Below are 20,000 nucleotides of genomic sequence, written 5' to 3' on the forward strand. Positions count from 1 at the left end.
TTTGCCTGTGAAGTATTTTATGGTAAATACTCGTCTGCCAGTGAACGAGCGCCACAAAGATCCATTCAGCGATTCCATCGTCGTTTTAGTCAGATTCCCCACAGCTGAGAAAATCCACTACAGAGTTGTTGTTTTTTGAAGATATCAAAGGAATTGCATGACACTTTTTTTTTTTTTTACTGAGGAATATTAAACATTAAAAGTGTCTGAGGTGACTCAAAAGTCAGCAGCCAGATCTTTAAAAAGTGTTGCTGCTGGGTTAGTTTGGGTGGCTGAGGTGAATTTATGAAGCCAGTGCTCATATTATATCAAATTAAAATATATTGTTTGATTAGTAGTTTTGGTTCCATTAAAAAAAAAAAAAAAAAAGTTGCCATCGTCCTTTTTTCTGATCCAATATTGCTTGATTGAATTCATCAATTTAATGTATATTTTTGGTAAAAGTTTTTGAACAATCGTTCCTGACAAGAAAAATGTTAAATTCTTAAATTTGAGATTATTTGATAATTTTTTAATGAATACTGGTAGAAGAATGTGTAAGGTAATGAAGAAGAAAAAAGTTCGACGTGGCTATGGTTTTGAAACTAATAAAACTACAGTATACACAATATTTTCCATGGAAAATAATAATAAAAAAGGAAACACACAAAAAGGACAATTTCTTAGAATTTTTTTTATTTTTTTTATTTAGTGTCAGCTGGTGGGATTTTTTTTTTTAAAAATTTTTTTTTTTTTTAAACTATTGTGTCTTTTTTACATGAACAAAATACACAACTAAAACACATGACTACACCTAAAATTCAGAATGTGCTCGTGAGAGAAAAACACTCAACCAGGCACTAAAAAAACAGTCCATCTGTTGTTGTCATAATGCAGACACGAGAACAAAAAATGGCAAAGTGCTAAAAGCATGTGTATTGAAGGGCCCATGCAAAGTGAGGAGAGAGAAAGAGAAAAAAGGAAAATTAACACACACGCACAAAAAAAAAAAAAAAAAAGTGTTTGGAGCTGAGTGAGTCATCAGTCTGTGTTTATTTCTGGCAGCATGAATGAAAGAAACGAAGTTATTAGTCGTGATGCTGCTCACCTGAGAGGAACTCGTGTGTTCCCAGCTGGAGTCATAACAACGTCCTACTCCCCTACATCCAAATTTCCTTTTTTCATTTAGTCCTGCAACTCTGTTTTTTTCCCCCTCTCCATCCCTCTACTTTAACTCTCCTAAATTTTCCTCTCTTGTCGGCCCTCAACTGTGTCCTAAGAAAGACGGCCTTCGCTGTGCAGCAGCGATGACCTTTAAACCCTGCAGCCATTTAACACCTTCGGTTGCCCATCGTGGACTTGCGCCTCCTGTTGTCGTCAGAGTTTGACAGGCAGCCGTCAGCTGTTGTTTTGACTTTCTATGCACTTCGATCAAAGCTCTCGGGTTAGCTGAGACGTGTGTGTGTGTGTGTGTGTGTGTGTGTGTGTGTGTGTGTGCGTGTGCGAGCGAGATCGACTGGATGATGTCATTGTAATCCTCAGATTTCAGGAAGTTAGGGTTTCATTTAGATGGTTAAAAAGTTTACTCCCCCTCAGATACACGTTAATATCAGATATGAGGTCATAACGTGCATCAATAGCAGCATTCATTGTTACTCATTGACCCTTCAGCACAGCAGTCTTCCTCAATCCTGCGGTCATGCATCCGTCGCTTTTCCTTCCTCAGACGGTCACGCAGAGGAATTGTTGGTCATTTCGATAAAAAGGTTTTGCAGAGGGGCTGCTCGTTTTTTTTTTTTTTTCTTCGTCACGTTGAAACCGCTACAGTCAAGGTGTCACGTCGGACTCTGTAAACCGTTCCTCCGAAGTCTTCGTAAAACCCCTCATCTGCACTTCACTTAAAAGTACTTCCAGCTGTGACACTCTGACTCAGCCGTGTCAAACGAGCTCGTGGCGGCCAATTAAAATTCAGGAGTACGCAGCGTGTTGCTGGTATGAAATGCCCTGGCCGAATGTTACCGAGTTTCATATGTTAATACGGTAAATAAGAACTATGATAATTCAATCATGAAAAAGTTTTAAATATTCCCTCGTTGCATCTTTTTCTTTTTGAAGATTGATGAAAGACGCCGTTTTTTTCCCCCCTTCATCTCAGGTTGGTCTTTAATAATTTAAATATGTCCCCGGAATTTTCCTAATTCCCATTTAATTGGAAGAATAACCGATTAAAAAAAGAAAAAAAAGAAAAGAGGATTAAGTTTCGTCGCCACCTTGAGTTAGCCAGTTAACACCATATGTTTACCATCCTACGATATGGAGTAGAAGCAGCTCAGAGCTGAAGTATACTAAACTACGTTTTTTGTTTTTTTTATTAAACAGCCAATCAGCTCGTAGCAAAGTCAGCAGGTCGCAGTCAAGACGGTCAGCTGATCGAAATGGCAGAAAGAGAGGATCACATCATCAAAAGGATTTTAGGAACAGCTGTTTCTCTATAACACGAGTGTTTCAACTAACTCCTCATTCATGTTTTAAAGTAGCTACAAACTACCCAGCTACAAAAGAAAGTTCAAGTTAAAACAACTCTGTTGGTATCAAGTTAAACAGACTCGTGATAATCATTCACCTCGAGATTCGTTAACGTAACGCCGCCTTTTAATCGATTTGTTCAGGGGTCATATTGTTTTTCTTTTTTGGAGGGCACTGCAGGCCGGATTGAAACGGTCCGAATGCTGCCCAGGTGGGATTTAGAGCAATCCCAAACACCACGGGCTACTAAAGTTGGAAAATATAGAGTTGATTCATGATTTTAGACACATTTCCCAACACTGCATGTTTAATAACATCTATAAGGAGAAGGATTATATATATATATATATATATATTTGTTTAACTTGAGAAACCTTCAATCAATCACGAGTCTAGTAGTCTTGGCAGCCGAAACCTTTTGTTAATATACACCTGATATTTCAACACATGACGTTATCTCATTTCCTATACGAGGCCCCTTCAGAGGACGGACGCTGGCCCTTTAAGAGCCGGCGGCCTCTCCTCAGCTGCAGGAGGAGGTGGAGGGAGTGAAACTGTCAGGGAGTGGCTGGGGCGACAGATAAGTTTGTCTTCTGTGGCACAATGGGAAGCAGAAGTGGACATGCGGTGTTTGTGTGTTTACTTTATCGGCACGTGATGAAGAAACACTGCAGCTCGTCTTCTCGCGTCCGTGTCGGACATCTTGAGTGTAAAATAAATTAATTCACGCAATTAGTGTCGTGGTGTTTAAAAGACGGACGGAGGGACGGAACAGGGAGGCATTGTGGGACGGCGGGAGGGCTGCGAAGAGAAAGAAAGTTTTAAGTTCGGAGAGGGAGGAGGACGGAAATCACAGACGCAGCTGTGTGTTTCGCAGAAGAGGAGTTTCCCCTCCGCTAACGCCTCTTTACCCTCTTTTGTTTGCAGCATTTGCATTAAAACTAAAACACTAAACTGTCCCGTCAGAGTTCTGCTCCATTCTTCGCGGGACAGTAGAAACAGAGATGGTACCGCTTGGTGCAGTAAAACATGGCCGGCAGGCAAACCAGACCTCCAACTGAAGGTGTTGACCGCCTGGAGACGCTCACACACATCACTGAGCACCAAACCGACCTCCTTATAAAACCTCCCAGTCAGACTGATTACCGCCAGGTGAGGAGGACCATCACAGGTGCAACAAATGACTCCTGATTGGCTGAGCGAGCCTCTGCTTTGGATCCAGCAGTTTTGAAGCCGGAAAAGTTTCTAATGATCAGTTTTCAGATTAGTGATGTTTTCATGGCCTTAATTAGGATAGATAAATTTCACGGACCATATTCCATACCTTATAATAATAAATAATAAACAGCCTTATGACCCTTCGGGATCTATTGTGTTTTTGCTTGGTCTTTATTTTACCGGCTATATCTACACACATCCACTGATGTCACTAACAAACAGGAAGCTTGTTTTTTTGTTTTTTTGCCGCAGTATGACAGAAACACCAACAACAAATGCACGATGCAAACTGTAGCGGCAACATTGTAGGATGTGAAAAAAAAAATGCCTGCACCTGCACTTTGCTGCACATCGTTTCACATGTGTCTCGTCTGCGGTGGCGTAGGGTGGGGTAGAAAAAAAAACCTCATGTTGCCGTGACAACCGTCGGCTCTGCGTCAAAAACCGCAGCTCTAGCCGTGAGAAAAAATAAAATGAAACCCCCCCCCAAAAAACACCATACAATTAAATCATGAATTGAAATGACTTGCATGATAAAAAAAAAAATGTCACGATCTTTTGCACAGGAAGTCCTCGTTGACACACTTCTGATCCCCAGATGTTGCTGAAAACTTCAGAAATAATCTTTATTTTAAATATTCGTCATTGTTCAAAACTTTGTGAACTAGAGCAGATTTTATCACCTTAACCAACCTCCACCCATCACCTGCCATCTCCGTCACTTATTAACAAGGCTTCTGCCCCAGACACACACACACACACACACACACACACACACACACACACACACACACACACACACACACACACACACACACACACACACACACACAGCAACGCAGAAAGTAAGGGAGGGTGAGAGGCGGAAGAAAAATTAGGAAGGGGAGAGAAGTGTGTTTGTGCATTTGTACATGTGTGATTATGTTAATAATATGAAGGAAGTGCAGGCCAAAAGCTTCTGACCTCGATAGCACACACACACACACACACACACACACACACACACACACACACACACACACACACACACACACACACACACACACACACACACACACACACACATTGACATTGAGTTTTCCTTCATTTCATTTTCCTCCACAGCCTCCTTCCCTGAGAGGGTGTCCTCTTGCTTCCCAGGGCTGAGGCCATATGGGGAGGGGCGCGCGTGTGTGTGTGTGTGTGTGTGTGTGTGTGTGTGTGTGTGTGTGTGTGTGTGTGTGTGTGTGTGTGTGTGTGTGTGTGTGTGTGTGTGTGTGTTAGGGACTCCAGTTACAGGAGTTGTGCAATGTTTGGACCCTCAACTGGAAACCAATGGAAACTGACCTTTCTGCCCTCTACCAACTTATCTGATCCACCTTCTCCTTCTTCTCTTTCTCCTCCTTCTTCTTTTTCTTCTTCTTCTTCTTCTTCTTCTTCTTCTTCTTCTTCTTCTTCTTCTTTTTTGGAGCTTTTGAACATTTTTAAGAAAAGGTTGGAAGCTTTCAAAAAAAAAAAATTGTCATTCAATCTGTAACCCAACCCCGAGGACTCAAACAGCACCTCGTCTTTGTCCCTTCATCGTCTCTCGCTGACACACGTCAAAACAAACCAGAAGAAACCATAAAATGTAAAATGAAGACTAACCTCCCACTGTGACTGAGTGAAGCTTTCGCATTCATTTCGAAATTACCGTTTCATATCTGAATTCAATCGACGGCGTGTCAGGAAGACGTTCGACGGCGCTGCGTGAACTCGGATTGAACCGGTGGTGAGCAAGCAGTCATTACTGGTGGGAGGGGAAAGAAATACCTTCTGCTTCCCTGTTTGTTTTATTATTTCTTCTGCTGCTCACAGGGCTAATTGTTTTCTTACTTAACATCGAATGACAGTGAATCCCAAACTGAAGCGCGCTGCCTGTAGTTTTACAGCCTGAGTCTGACCGAGGCAGAAAGCTGGAAATGAGCTCAGTCGTCACCTCTGCTGAAGTGCGTGTTGTGTGCATGTATGTCGTTATATACACGTGTGAGCCCTCTGAGGCTTTTTTTGGGGGGGGAGGAGGGGTGGGGTTGGGATGGGGTGGGGGGGCGGGGCGGGGTGGGGTGGGGGTACGGCCCGGGGAAATAGCTGCGCGTGTGCGTTTCATGGGTGTGGGCATAACCGGGCGTGGACCGTGTACATGTGTGTGTGTGTGTGTGTGTGTGTGTGTGTGTGTGTGTGTGTGTGTGTGTGTGTGTGTGTGTGTGTGTGTGTGTGTGTGTGTGTGTGTGTGTGTGTGTGTGTGTGTGTGTGTGTGGACTCTGTGGTGGCATGAACAGAGTAAGGTTGACTGGGGCAATCCCCCCCCCCCCCCACACACACACACACACACACACACACACACACACACACACACACACACACACACACACACACACACACACACACACACACACACACACACACACAGAAGGCCGGCGGGGTTTGGAGAGAGGCAGCAATGACAGAGAGGAGAGCGCTGACCCAGATAGTCACTCCGTCCCACCCTCTCTCGCTCACGCACACTGTAAAAAGTCAGCTAACCAAGTGTTTTACAGTGAGTCTTGCCGTGTTCACGTTTTAATGGTTTTCAATTGGCCAACGAATTATCGCAGTTGCAGTTATTTTCATTATCTTCTGGATCCCCTGGGTATGATTAAAAGTCCGTCACAGAAGAATAAACGACTCCCCGAGTTTTAAGAGTAGATCCACATAACATCATATTTAAAGAAACGTGTATTTTAAACTGTATTTAATTCGATTTTTTTTTCTTTTTCTGATTTTATCAACACAGTACAGCAGCAGGTTGGTAGTGAGCACAAGTTCACATCAAGTATTTATAAGCCACAATTAAATGACCATTACTACGAACTAAATTATGAATTCAGGTACATTAAAACCCAGTTTGAGCGTTCTTGTGTAAGTTGTGTAATTACATATCTTTCGAATGCAGTTGTCAAATTAAAATACAAAAACGAACCTTTATATCCACTGCAGAGCTGGAACAGGTGAAAGTAAGACATAATCATACCAAAAAAAAAAACAGAGTTTACTGCTAACCTTTACTTTTCTTAGTGTATTCTTTTATGTCTAAATGTTTGGGAGCTGTAATTTTTTTTTTGTTGTTCATCCAACATCCTTCCTGTTAAGGCTCCATCACATCTGTTTTATTCTCCCCACTATCTACTGCATCAGAAAAATGACAATCACGAGATATTTTTAACATTTTTTTTTTCTGCTGATCTGTTTTTGGACAGAAAATGATCTAAACGCACATGGTGTTAAATTTACAGAAAGTAAATGAATAATAATAATAATAATAAAAAAAAACACTCCTCAGAAACTTCCAACACGGTTGTCCTCATCAGCTCCCCACAGCTCGGCAGTAGCAGACCGGTTGTTCTGAGCGGGTGTGAATGTGTGGTATCGTACGAGGGTGAAGCAGAGCGTTCAGTTCACGCTCAGTCAGCCGTCACCGGATAAAAATAGATTTTTTTTTTTTTTAAATGTTGAGATTGGCCTGTTTTGAAGCACAGTGACGTGACTGCATAACGACTCCACAACAAATCACTCTTCTATTCCTGATTTACAGTCAGGGAGGTTTTTCCCATAATCATTTTTGGCCTGAGGTCCACTTATAGTTATTTTCAGGCCTGCGACTGATTTCTTTTGATTATTCACAAGTTGCCGCAGCACTAAGTGACGTCTTCAGATGGCTTGTTTTGTCGGCATTGATTCTGCCCTCCGTCATGCTCTGCCGTCAAATCGGCTGCAAAAAACATGGTTGATCCTTAATTCTTCTTTTCCACTCATGTTGCACAAGTTTGACGCTGCTGGAGATTTAAATACGTGGTCCACCACTTCATCTTTATTTTTTTTTTTTTTTTACAGTGTGATCAAATATAGCATATTTACACAGAAATATGACGACTACTTAAAAAAAATACCAGTTCCAAAAAACTAAAAGGAAATGTTTGTGTTGTCCACCAGAGGGAGCTGCTTTTTTTAAAATATTTTTGTTTTTGTTTTTGTATATTGCTTGTTTATTTTCAATTACAAGATTTTTAGTGTGTACATGAAATCCGTAAATATGAAGCGCAACAGACTGAAAAAAGCTCAATGCAAAACCAGAAAAAGATACCGCAACTGTAACAAAAATGTAATACGCTGTGTTGCCCACTAGAGGGAGATGTTTAACTTGAAACTGGCTTTATCTTCAAACGAGCGGTTTTGTTATATTCAGCTCGTTCGCGGAACAACTTGGTGTTCAAATATACAAAACGTAGAATGCACAAAAACAACATATGATTGTTTGTCTTGTTCGAGGTCATACATGCACCGTAGTAACTTCGCTAAAAAAAAAAAAAAGGCATTGGCTCTCATCGCGTTTCTGACCAGCTCGGTCGATATTTTTCCTTCGTGGGAACTTTTCAGCAATTCAGCATGTCGGCGTATTTGTTTTCTCGAGGACTTTCGTTGTCCGATTAGGGTCGTTGCGCGGATCTGAAATCAGTTTGAATGTGGGTCAGGTCACGAAGAGGTTCGCTGCTATGAAGTGTCAAGGGTCCGTAAAGGTCCGCCCGTCTGTTCTTCGGTCCTCGTCGTCTTCCTCTCTCTTCCCCCACCCCAACTTCCTGTGGTAGGATCAGAGGCTGACAGGGGTCACACCCACCCCACCCTCTTTATTCTTGGAACTCCACAGTGGGACCCCTCCTCTATCCTGGGGATAGACACACACACACACACACACACACATCTTGTCGTTCCTCATTTATACACACAACATGCGCATACAACTCTCAGACTCTGCGGCTATCACTATTCGTTAGTGCTGCTCCTCACACACATGAACACACACAACTCTCGGCTCCCCGCTCGTTCCTCTTCCCCTTCGGTGCCTCGTCAGAGAGCAGATGTGGATCAAGTCGGATTTGCAGAAGATCCTCGGTGTTTGTTTCCTTCTAATTGGAGAGGTAAACCGGGTGTGATCTGTAAGCTGGAGCGCAACTCGGAGGAAAAAAAAAAAAAAAAAAAAAAAGTGCAGATGAATGAAAATCTCAGTTTGGTGTCTGTAGATTAATGCGTTCTGATCTTGTCCTGGAGCGCCGAACGCCACCCGGCTGGAGATCCAGATTAGGTTCAAACATACGTAGAGGAATTGTTTGCAAATCTTATTTGATCCGGGTCTGCTTGCAAAGCGTTCAATCCAAAATAGTTTTCAACAGATATCTGCTGAACTCTGTACGCGGTAAGAGTTCGTTAGGAAGTCTGGAAAGATGCCCGGCCAAGTTCAGGAAAAGGTAAAATATTCTAAAATATGAGAATGGACTGTTTTTAGTAGCAGCACGACCGCCTGTTGATCGAATATCTCAACAACTACTAGACTGATCGCCGTCGGTTACGAGATTAATTTTGTCGACTTTTCTCGCTCTGCTGCCGGCAGAACCAAAGTTGAACTTCTACTTTACTTGATGATTGGATAAAAACCATTTCAGAAATTCCTGATTTCCCCAAATCTTAGTGTCGAATACTTTATGCCTGAACACTTGCAAACTAAAGCAGCCACCTCAGCTGTTTGTGTTTGATGCTGATTAGCAGCTTTTATAATGCTAACAAGCCAAATCAGAAGATATGCAGTAGCTTGTCTGTGTTTATTAGTGTACAACTTCTAATAGTGGTTTGTTTTCTCAAGAAAGTGGTGGAATAGATAAGAATAATTTGAGGTTAATGGAAAAAGGACTTTGGAAGTTTAATTAAAGTGTGTTTGACTTCAAGCAGTTGGAAGAGTTTTTGCTCTTCAGCAGACAAAAACAAATCCTCCCTCCTCAAGATGTTCTGACGTTCGCCCACAAAGTGTCAACAACTGTACTTTTAAAGCTAAAAAAAACAAAAAAACAAGCGCTAATTGAAGGGTATCAAACTGATTGAGTGGAAAATTTGATTTTTAAAATTTGATTTTTACTTTAACTTGCAAAAACACTCCCACAAACTTCTTACATATCAAGATGAGAAGATGTAGAGGCAGCACCCTGAAGATTCAATTCAACAACAGTCGACATTTCCTTTTGGGGTTTGAATTTACAAGTGATCTGATCAGCTTTTTTCATTCACGTGACTTCTGTATAAGAGAGTAGGCAGACGCAGTATGAATGGCAGGTGAGAGTGGTCAATCACAGAGGACAAGAGGTGATAATGAGATCATTTTAAAAACAAAAGGTTGGAAAAAAAAACCCTCCCGAAACAGTGACCTGAAAAATAAGTGGAAAAGAACAAGCGGTAAAACGTGGAAATTTGTTATAAAACAGTATTTTTTTTTCTACATGTAAATAGAGTTGACCTACGTCCTTTTACGTCAAGTGAAAAGTACCTTATCGCAGAAAACGTGGCAGAATAAAACGAATGACAAAGTTGAACTGTTTGTAACTGATCTTGGAGCTGCAGTGCATTCCTGTTTATTTCTGGTGTCTCTAGAAAAAAAAAAAAAAAAGTTCCTTATGGTCCCAAGACACAAAATGGACACATAAAGCACAAGATAGTTGAAATTTTTTCATGGAGGGTTCATGGTTGTAATTTCAGACCACAGCTGTGTGTGGGTTGCCGGGCGTGCGGGGGTGGGGGTGGGGGGTGGGCGGGAAGGTGAGGCATCAAGCTGCCTTTACCTTTGTTTAGAGACACAGAGGGGGCTCTGTCCCCTCACAATAGGACTGAGAGACCAGTGTCTGTCCTGTCTCTCTCTATGTGTGTGTGTGGGAGGGGCGGTGCTTGCAGCCACACCCAGTCCTGATTGGCCGAGGCCCCACCTCGCTCTGGAATCCGCTGGGGCCGGGTCACATGCCGGCCGGCAAACGCGCTGCCGCGGCTTATAGCCTCTCTGTGTGCCTTCACGGGCAGAACAAAACACGGTAAACAAAAAAGCAACAAAACACAAACAGGTGTGACCGTGACGGGATGATGTCATTAATGCTGACGTGGAGTTTTCTCTCTTTAGACTTTAAAATGTTTTTTATTTTTTATAAACAATTGAAATATCTCAGATTTCCAGAGTAATAATCACATTTTCTTCCCCTCCTAAATCAACAGCTTTGTGTCGGTAAAACAAATCTGGTGAAAGCACTTGTGGTTTAGAAGTGACCCACATTTTATTTTACCTTGACCTGAAACTACTAATCCTTTTCTAACTATTACCTTTAAATACTTTCTATTTAAACGCCTTGTAGGGCAACACACGCTTGAGGCCTCAGACAGGTAGTTCAGGTGAATTATTCCGCTCGGAGCTAAGAAATTTCTCACTTTCCGGTCGCTCATGAACGCACCATCAGCCGTGCTGGAGAACCTGTGTTCAGGTTCAACTATTTATATTAGTAGTGGAAGTGCTGATGTCACAAAGTCCGATTTCGTTGTAAAACCACAGCTCTAAATTCCTCCTTGAAGACGCACGTTACTGCTTTTACATCAGCTGAACTCAAAGGGGAACAACAAAAGAAAGAACTGCATCTTTTAAAAAAAGATTCAAACAACTCCCACTTGTGCAAATCAGCAGTGTCCAAACTGTGGTGCGTGACCCCGGTAGCAGGTCGCGGTATGGAGACAAAGTGGGACGAAGAAAATATAAATTCTAAATACTGATCAGAGGTCATTGCTTGCATTTAAATTAAATTGTCGTACTGATTTTGTGTTGGAAGACTGAAATTACATGATGACAATAAACAACTGCAAAGCTTAAAATCACCTTAATGAGTAAACTTTTGAACAGGATATATCATTAATTAACCAGTTATGTAACAAAAAACACTGCAGTGTCCAGCTTTTCCTAATGAGAACAACTTCTCTTCTCTTCATTTGATCATTATTGGCCTCATATCTGTTTCATTATATGTTATTATTGCTGTTTAATTGGGAGAAACACGACTAATAAATACAAGTGGCCTGTACTCTGTGATTCACCTCAGCTTGCTCGGATATTATTCTCCCAAATTTACTCTTAATTTAAAACAAAATCCTTCCACGACTGCTCGTTGACCTTCAGAGTTTCACATTTGAGAACAATGTCTTGTTTTGTTAAATGAAAAAAAACAAAAAAAAAAAAACGAGTAGAAACTGTAGCATAAGAGACGTATTTTAAAAATCGAAATGTCCCCCGACTTTCTTCAAATGTAGGTCAAGTTGTGCTGGGATCCACAGGAAGCCTTCGAGTAGATGATTTTCTTTTATCTGTAGACATTTTTGGCACCGTTCCTCAAACTCTGCTGAAGTTAGTTTTATTTGTCGAACATTTCTCATCAGCCTGAAGTAGCAAATTTATGTTGCTGAAAAAAAAGGAAGTGGAAATGGAGAGAAAATTGAACCGGAGAAGGGGTGTGAGCATTATTAAAAGTGTGTGTGGAGTCCCTCTGCCTTGGCACTCCTCTCTCTCTCTCTGTTTCTGTGTGTGTGTGTGTGTGTCTCTCGCTCGGCTTCCAGAAAAGGGTGTGTCGGCCTGCCTGCCACTGAAAGGGAGGGAGGGGTCAGTTCACGGCTACTCCTCCCTGCTCCCCTCTCTGTTATTTCTCTTTCGCTCTCATTCCCTCACTGGCCGCCTCAGGATCAGGCCTTTTGTTTCTCTCTTTGCCTCCTCTTGGCTCTTCCTTTTTCAATATTTTCTATCTCTTGTAAGCAGAGTGTGTGTTTGTTGTGTGTTTTTACCCCCTCTTCTGGTGGATTTGTGTTTTTTTTAGAAGAGGTCTTGTCTAGCTGGCTTTTTTTTTTTTTTTTTTTTTAGAAAAAAGGTAATTTCTTGGAGGTTTTTTTTTTTTTGGGGGCCATTTCCTGTCTTTGCTCCCTCTCCTACCTGACATTTTTCCTTCTTTCTTTCCTCCTTTTTCCCTTTCCGTTCGACTCCTCGTACCTTCTTCACACTCTTCCTCCTTCTGGCCTGGAAGTTTTTGTACCTTGGTCTCACCCCTCCCTCTTCCACCCCTGCATTTCTCCCCACCCCCTTTCTTCCTCCTCAGCAACCCCCTCATCACCTCCTCTCCTCACTTCCCCCTTTCCTATCTCCCTCCCACCTTCCTTCTATTTCTGATCATCTCTTCTCCTCTTCCTCAGTGCCAGTCGACTCCAAAGCAGAAGAAGAGTGCTGTCAGCGCCCGGAAGAGGCAGAAGAGCCCGGCCAAGCAGAGCGCCCCGACGCAACAACAACAACAACAACAACAACAACAACAGCAACAGCAACAACCGCCGCCGTCGTCGTCGTCGTCACCCGCGGTCCAGGAAGAGGAGGAGAAGAAGAAGAAGAAGAAGGAGGAGCCGGCGACCAGGCCTCGGCCGCCGCGGGGGGACAAGAAGAAGAAGAAGAAGAAGGAGGAGGAAGGATCGGGCGAGGAGGAGCTGAAGGAAGTGACGACACAGTCGGTGAGGGTGAAGGAGGAAGACAGGAAGGAAGAGGAGGCGGAGGAGGGAGAAGAGATGCCCTCTGTACAGATCAAATCAGAGCCAGAGGAGATGGAGTGCACGGTGAGCAGGGGGAAGGGGGAGGGGGAGGGGGGAGGCGGGGTTGGATGGAGGTGATTGGTTGATTAATTAGATGGGGTGGGGTGGGGGGTGGGGGGTTGAGGAAGCTGATGGTTTTGATTGACAGATGGATGGAGGAGAAGTCCGGTGGGTGTGAGCAGCGACCGGCGTCAGACGTGTTGGACCACGTCGAGTTCACGCCAAATACAAACAGTGTTCAAGTCAGACAGAAACGGGAGGAGGAGGAAGCTACGACTTCATCTGGCTCCAACAAGCTTCAAATATTTACTCTTCACTTCTGAAGTTCCTGCTTCGGGATTTGATCTGAATTTAATATTTGCTTAATTTCTAAGAATTAGCAGCAAACACGGAAGCAATTTGCAGATCAGAGCTTTTTTTTTTTTTTTCAAATCTCCAAGGAAAAGCTGCTTTTAGTCGCAGCCGAGATCTTGCTTTCGTAGTTTTCTCCGTCATTTCTGTCCGTAATAACAACCTCGGACTCGCGTTGATTACTAAAATCAGGGGGAAATGACGACGTTGCTAAACAACGAGTAATCTCCCGAATATTTTTCAAGTGAAGAGGACAGAACAGTGTGTTGCTGTGCTGGTGGGAGCGTGTTGTTTATCAGATGAGATATGATCCTTCATTTTTAACGCTTATCAGACTCCTCAACATCACCGGCGGTTTGTATCATCATAATACACACATACATAATTTATATTACCTGCATTGGCATCCCAGACTTTCTCCCCATGTCCTGCTGCTGTCTGTCTGTCTGTCTGTCAAGTGACCAGCTTCATTCAGAGACCTTCCCTGAAACATTGCAGCGGGAATTTAACCTTTTCTTTCACTTGTTCGGCTGCTCGTAAGCATGAGCACACGTTTCCAAAGTTACCACACTTTATTTGAGAGTGTGAGTTGTGGCATTTCTTTCCCAAGTAGAGAACAGAAATCCAAAACGTTTACACGTCTTAGCGCCGCACCATAAAGCTCAATGTTCGGCGTGGACACGCGACAACGTGTCCGGTGTGGCTCTGCAGCAGCGCAGTGCTCTTCGTGAATGACCACCTCGAGGTATTCGCCTCTTATGCAAGGTCAACAACGAGCTTCTGTTTTTCTCGTCTCATACGCGGCATTTTTTGTTGTTGTTGTTTTATGTGAAAGTGATCTCATTTCCCCACGTTATTGCTAAAAGATCGTTTTTGGGCTCCACTTCAGGATCACATCAGCAAACAAACTCAAACGTAATCAATTCAATGTAAATTGAATGAGTCGCTCCAAACCTCTTCTGTTTACTGGATTTCATTTATTTTGCTTTTTTTTTTTTTTTATTTAAAAAAAAAAATCCTGCTTACAAAGACAGAAACACAACAAGGACGTTTTTCAAAAAGTGTTTTGAGAACACCAGACGAGCTCTGGCGTTGTGACTTCGAATACGCTGCCTGCTCTATAAAATTGAAAATGTGGAATTCAAACAGCATGATGAAATATATATATATATATATATATATATATATAAAAAAATCCTACTTGTGCCTTTTTATTTTGTGACACTGGATCCTACTTCTGACTAATAGCAGTCATTGCTCTGCTCTGTTGCCACAAACTTGATCAGAATTAGCAGGGGCTTCATTTTCTGAAATGACATTAGACGCGGGGAGTTTCCCCATCAATGAGGATGCAGAAAGACATCGAAGGATGGAGTGAAATGGAAACTCTGGATTTGTGGGCGGAGCTCGAAGCGACGGGATGAAGTGATGATGAATAGATGGAGGAGGGAAGTGCGACAGCGGAATTGAAGGAGGAGTGATTACAGAGATGTACGAGCGCAGCAGGAGGGATGAAAGCTCTGCATGGTAGTCGGTGTGTTTATGAGGAAGAGGAGGAGATCGGTGATGGTTGCGATGAAGGCTCGGGGACGTCAGATGGTTTAAGTTTCTTGAACTTTATGATCTCTTGATGTAGTTTGAGGCTTTCTTGAAGCAGTTTCCTTTATTCAGCACACTAGTTAGCCAACTCTTCTATTTATTCTTCCATTCTTCCTCTTTTGCTGCCTATCCTAAACAATCATCTTCATCATCATCATCATCATGTGCCACACTGTGCCAGATCCTCGCAAGCAAACCAGAATCACAAAACATATTATTTATTTTAGAGATTTGATCAGACCTACTTCATTTTTAGGTTTTTGTTCAAAAAGAAAAACATTTTGTTACTTGATCAAATGTTGTTTTTTTTTCTAACTCGTCAACGGGTCATCCAAAAATGTAAAACACAGTGACAGGATGATGTCATGTAGCTTGTTTAGTCCAGCTGGCAGTCCAAGTCCGAAAGATATTCAGTTTACAAAGACAGGAAACGAGAGCAAATTCTCAGATTTAAGAAGCTAAAACAATCGTTTTGGCATTTTTACTCAAATAAAAGAATAACTGATTATATTATTGGTTTGTGAATTTCAAGTTAGCACAACGTTAACTTGAGGGCTGATGCTGCAGGTATTTGACTGCAAGGTCAGCATTTTCCAGTCCAGCCGGAACTATCTGGACAGTGAAAAGGGAATGAGACCTGACTGCCGTGGAGCCTTTGAGCAATCCTATAACACTGGGGTAGAATATCCGCTCTGTGGATATGATGTCATTAAAGTAAGGGCTGCTGATGGTCGAAAAGGGGTGGCTAAAAAGTGGAAAGTCGTCAATCACACTTTACAAACAAACTCTTTATTGCTCTCAAAGTGTGTTGACGTTTTGCAGTTTTTTTTGGTGTTTTTTTTTTTGCATTTCGAGTTGCAGAGTTGATCTTTTGATTTAATCCTGAGTGACTTCCAGGCAGCGCATCAGCAGAACAAGTTCCACGAAACAAATAGCGAGGAGGTCAGAGGTCACAGCAGCGCCGAGGAGTCCTGACAAGAGACTGTGAATCGTTTTTGGGGAGAAAAACTCTCGCGCGAACCCCCCCTCTCTGCTCGGGTTTCCCTCCACGTCTCCCCGGCGGTTTTATATCTCGGGATCGAACTATTTTGGTCGGACCGTTTTCTCATAAATCAAGTGCAGAGTTTAGGATTTACACCGGGGAGTAGGGTGGAGCGCCCATAACTTTTAATGAACTTCTCTTCTTTTATTTTCTCAGATACACATTTCTCAGAGGATTTGAAATGATATAAATTATAATCCAGATCATTTTCCCCGTAGATTCTTCTTTTAATCATCAGGGAACAAAATCTAGTTGCACAGCTGGCAATCAAATTTACTTCCATTGTTTAATTGATATGATATTGATGGCGGATTACTGCTGCTCAACACGACAATGCGTGTCGTCGAAGCCTTCAAATCATAGCTTGACAAATTGACTGGGCGGAGACGAAAGAAAACTGGAACGCTTCACCATAAAAAAAGTTATTAGGTCATGTCTTTGTTGGTGAGTGTCTGTTCTGAATGGGTGTTTCTGTTCGTCAAATCAGCCCGTGTTTGGCAAATGGTGTCATTATTATTATTATTATTATTTTTAACATGCTTAGCTGAATTTTTTTGGATTGATGGTTTGATGACATTTTATTTGTCTTTTGCCGCTTTGATCGTGCAAATGCCAAAGTGGTCAAAGATGCCTGGACCTCTTTATTATACTACATTAATTTGATAGATGTCCAGTTCATCTTAAAATACGCACAGTCAAATATGTGTATCTGATAATACCTGCAAGTTAGGATTTCATCTTCAAAGGATTTATCTCTGCAGAAGTGTTTGGAATCAACTCAATTAAAGGCTCAATACTAAAACAAATTATGCTTATTTTGTGGGATTTTCTGTTATAAAGTTGAATCTCTTTGGGCCTCTAAAATCTAAAATGAAATCATCTGAGAAGTTTAAATCACTCCACGATGGAGCTTCTCAGAGGGTTCACAAGTAGACACGGTTTTGAATAAGCAAAAAAAATGTTAGGAATCATTGTAACAGCATCAGAAAATATACGTAGTTGTTTAGTGTTTGTCCTGAATTAAAACACCTTCTTGTAGTGGCTTGTCGCACATATAAATTGTGGATTATACCTTTAATTCTGTATTCTCAGAACATCAAGATCATTTTACCCATCTGTGCTTCAGTAAGTATACTTATTGTTCCCTCATGACTATTATTAGTTTGTCTCCTGGCTAGTTATAGTTTCCATCCTCATTATGGACACAATGTTGGGTGGTGAGACCTCTGTACGCGAATTAAATATAATCATAACTGGTGAATACACGGGAGTGTTTGCACGGTTGGCAGCGCTGGCAAGTTGCTACACCTTTTGACATTTCTAGCTTTCACTGTGCGCCCTGTTATAATCAGAGACCGAGCACGATATACAATGAAGGGCGTGAGCGGTAATGATAAGGTGAGGCTCATCGGAGTCACAAGGCACGCTATAAGCAGCTGTTACCTCCAACCTACGTACAGGGAAAGGAGGGGGAGGGTGTCGTCAGCTGTGACGAGAGAAAAAGACTTAATGAAAAGCAGGAAATAGGAAGAATAATAAACAATTTGACAGTGAGGACATAGATGGTGAAGAAGAAGTGCAGAGGGGAGATACAGGCGTGGAGGTGGACAGGGTGTGGACGGTCAGATAAGGACAGGCTGCGCTGCAGGATTAGCACTGCCATCCATTTTGTCCTCGGCGGTGTTGCTTTCAATCTATTCTTTTTGTTTTCTATGACGTTAACTCACAGGGAGAATCAGACGGAGGCTAGCAGTTCCCTTTGGTTTTTAATAGGAAAAGCTAACAATGCTAACGGGCCTTTTTTAGTTTTTAGAAACTTCTTCAGGATATTTTCATTCACGTATTACATATTTTTTTTTTTTTTTTTTTTTTTTATCTCAGATGTTGTTAGTCTTCACAGAAAACAGAAAAACTGAACTCTAACTGAAAAAAAATTATCAAAGATGTGGGGATGTCTATCGTGTCTAATCAAAATCAATCAGCTCTCCTTCTCGTTTGATTGGCCGTTAAACACAACAGGAAACAGTCTGTGGACTCCGCCAAAATAAAACAACAAATTTCACATTTCTGTGACAGCTACAAAAAAGACTGACATGGTCATTTTTGTTAGTGCAGACAGTCGTAACGCTGCTCCAAGCACAAGTGGCCATGAAAACGATTATCGTTCTTTGACAGAAATGACCCTTCACGTGCCGAGCAAGTTTTGAGACACCACGTGACCGTGCAATCTCCAAAATCCCCAAAATCCAGAGTCAACACCGGGTGCAGGCTTAGATTTGCTTTTGTGATGGTATGTGAGAATGTGGGATAGGCAGAGTGACCGGGTCTAATAAGCAGGGAGTGGTCTGTTTGGGAAGCAGCGATAGGAGATAAGTTCAGGAGGGAAGTCGCATGCGGGGCAGGAAACCGGCCTGTTTTTCATTCTTGGCTGATGCTCACGTACCGTATAGCGTCTCTATAACTTTAAGAAAAATATATACAGCTGTGTTCCGGCAGACTGTGTTTTTGAAGTCAGGATTTAGCATCAGTGTGTAGAAATTGTGCTCCCGGGGTCACACGGTCAGGTCACGTTAGTTTTGATAGTTTTGAAAATGCAGCTGTGTTTTTTTTTTTTTAGGTATCGTGTTCCCAGTTTGGTTACAATGCAGTTACACGTGTTACGGTTTGTCTTCGTTTGGGTTCACGTTTGGTTTAAGATTGGGTTCAGGTTTGTTTGGCAAAACCTCCAAGACGTAAATGTATATGCAGTGTGCAGAGCTGTGCTTTAGTGTGGATGAAACGGTCTCTAAAGACTTAATTGAGAAATGAATAGTTGATATATTTTCTTGTTAAGGTGAAATAAACCTTCTTTTTCACCTTTTGCACAGGCTAATAAGTCACATGTACTTCAGTCGCTATGATTAATCGCGTTTTCCGACATCGGATAGGTGCTATCTGTCGTCTCTTAGCTATCCGGGAAAGAGATGTCGAGATGCTGCTGCTTGTCATTTGGATACAAAAGCTGATTTTGATCGGATTAGCCGTCACTGCAGAAGTCAGCAAGTTTAAAAAACCGAAAGAAAAGAGCCTCAACTTTAAATGTTATCTTAACAAGGTCGCACATTCTGCTGATTTTCCAGATAATGTCAGCCCTCTGCTTTAACACGCATTTCATTAATACATCAGCCGAGTTCAGCTGTTGCTCCTCTGTTGTTTTAACTTTGTGCTGACCACGTCTTTGGCTTTTCTTATAACGGAAACAGCTGCGTCGTACCTGCTAGGAATTGCACCAAAGGTCAGATTTGCTCAGCCAACATTTACAACAGACCTGCTCTTACGTACTCGGCCAACTTGCTTTTCTAAGCGGGTTATAAATCCAGTCTCACCTCCCGTTTACAGCAGCTGCACTAAAAAGAAATGTTACACGGCTGCATCAGCTGCTGACGCGATTCAAGCGTTGTCGTTTTTTTTAATTTCTTTTTGTTTACAGTGTAAAAATAAACAAAGAAGGGTTTAAAAATATAAACTCTAGGATGTTAATTATACAACAAAATGTTTCTTATATGTGTGCTTTTGTCTCGGTGACAGAAACTCTGCAACTACACGTCCAAATATACCAACATGATGCGTGGCGTTCCGCAAAGTTCAGTACTTGGGCCTGTTAATTTTGCAATATACATGCATGCAACTTCCAACTCTATTTTTTTTTATACTTTACACGTACCTTTTATTGTTTATTAACTGTTGACTATACACTTAGATTGTCTGTACTCATATTTTCTGTTGCCAGAACTATTGAAATATGCAAAAAAAAAAGAAAAGAAAAAGAGAAAAGAAAAGC

At 41.9% G+C, this 20,000-nt stretch overlaps 1 protein-coding gene across 2 annotated transcripts in view; it reads left to right on the forward strand.

Annotated features, from left to right (window-relative positions):
* Positions 1-20,000, forward strand: part of klf8 (Kruppel like factor 8) — a 58,623-nt gene that overhangs the window by 15,023 nt on the left and 23,600 nt on the right. For both annotated transcript variants that reach the window (XM_069716264.1, XM_069716256.1), the window contains exon 2: positions 12,805-13,212. In XM_069716264.1, the coding sequence (XP_069572365.1) occupies positions 12,805-13,212 (408 nt within the window). The remainder of the gene's footprint in view (positions 1-12,804; positions 13,213-20,000) is intronic.

Source organism: Brachyistius frenatus, unplaced genomic scaffold, assembly GCF_029030835.1.
Source record: "Brachyistius frenatus isolate BFR_SWC_R1_liver_20210118 unplaced genomic scaffold, ASM2903083v1 Contig_5, whole genome shotgun sequence".
NCBI lineage: Eukaryota > Metazoa > Chordata > Actinopteri > Embiotocidae > Brachyistius > Brachyistius frenatus.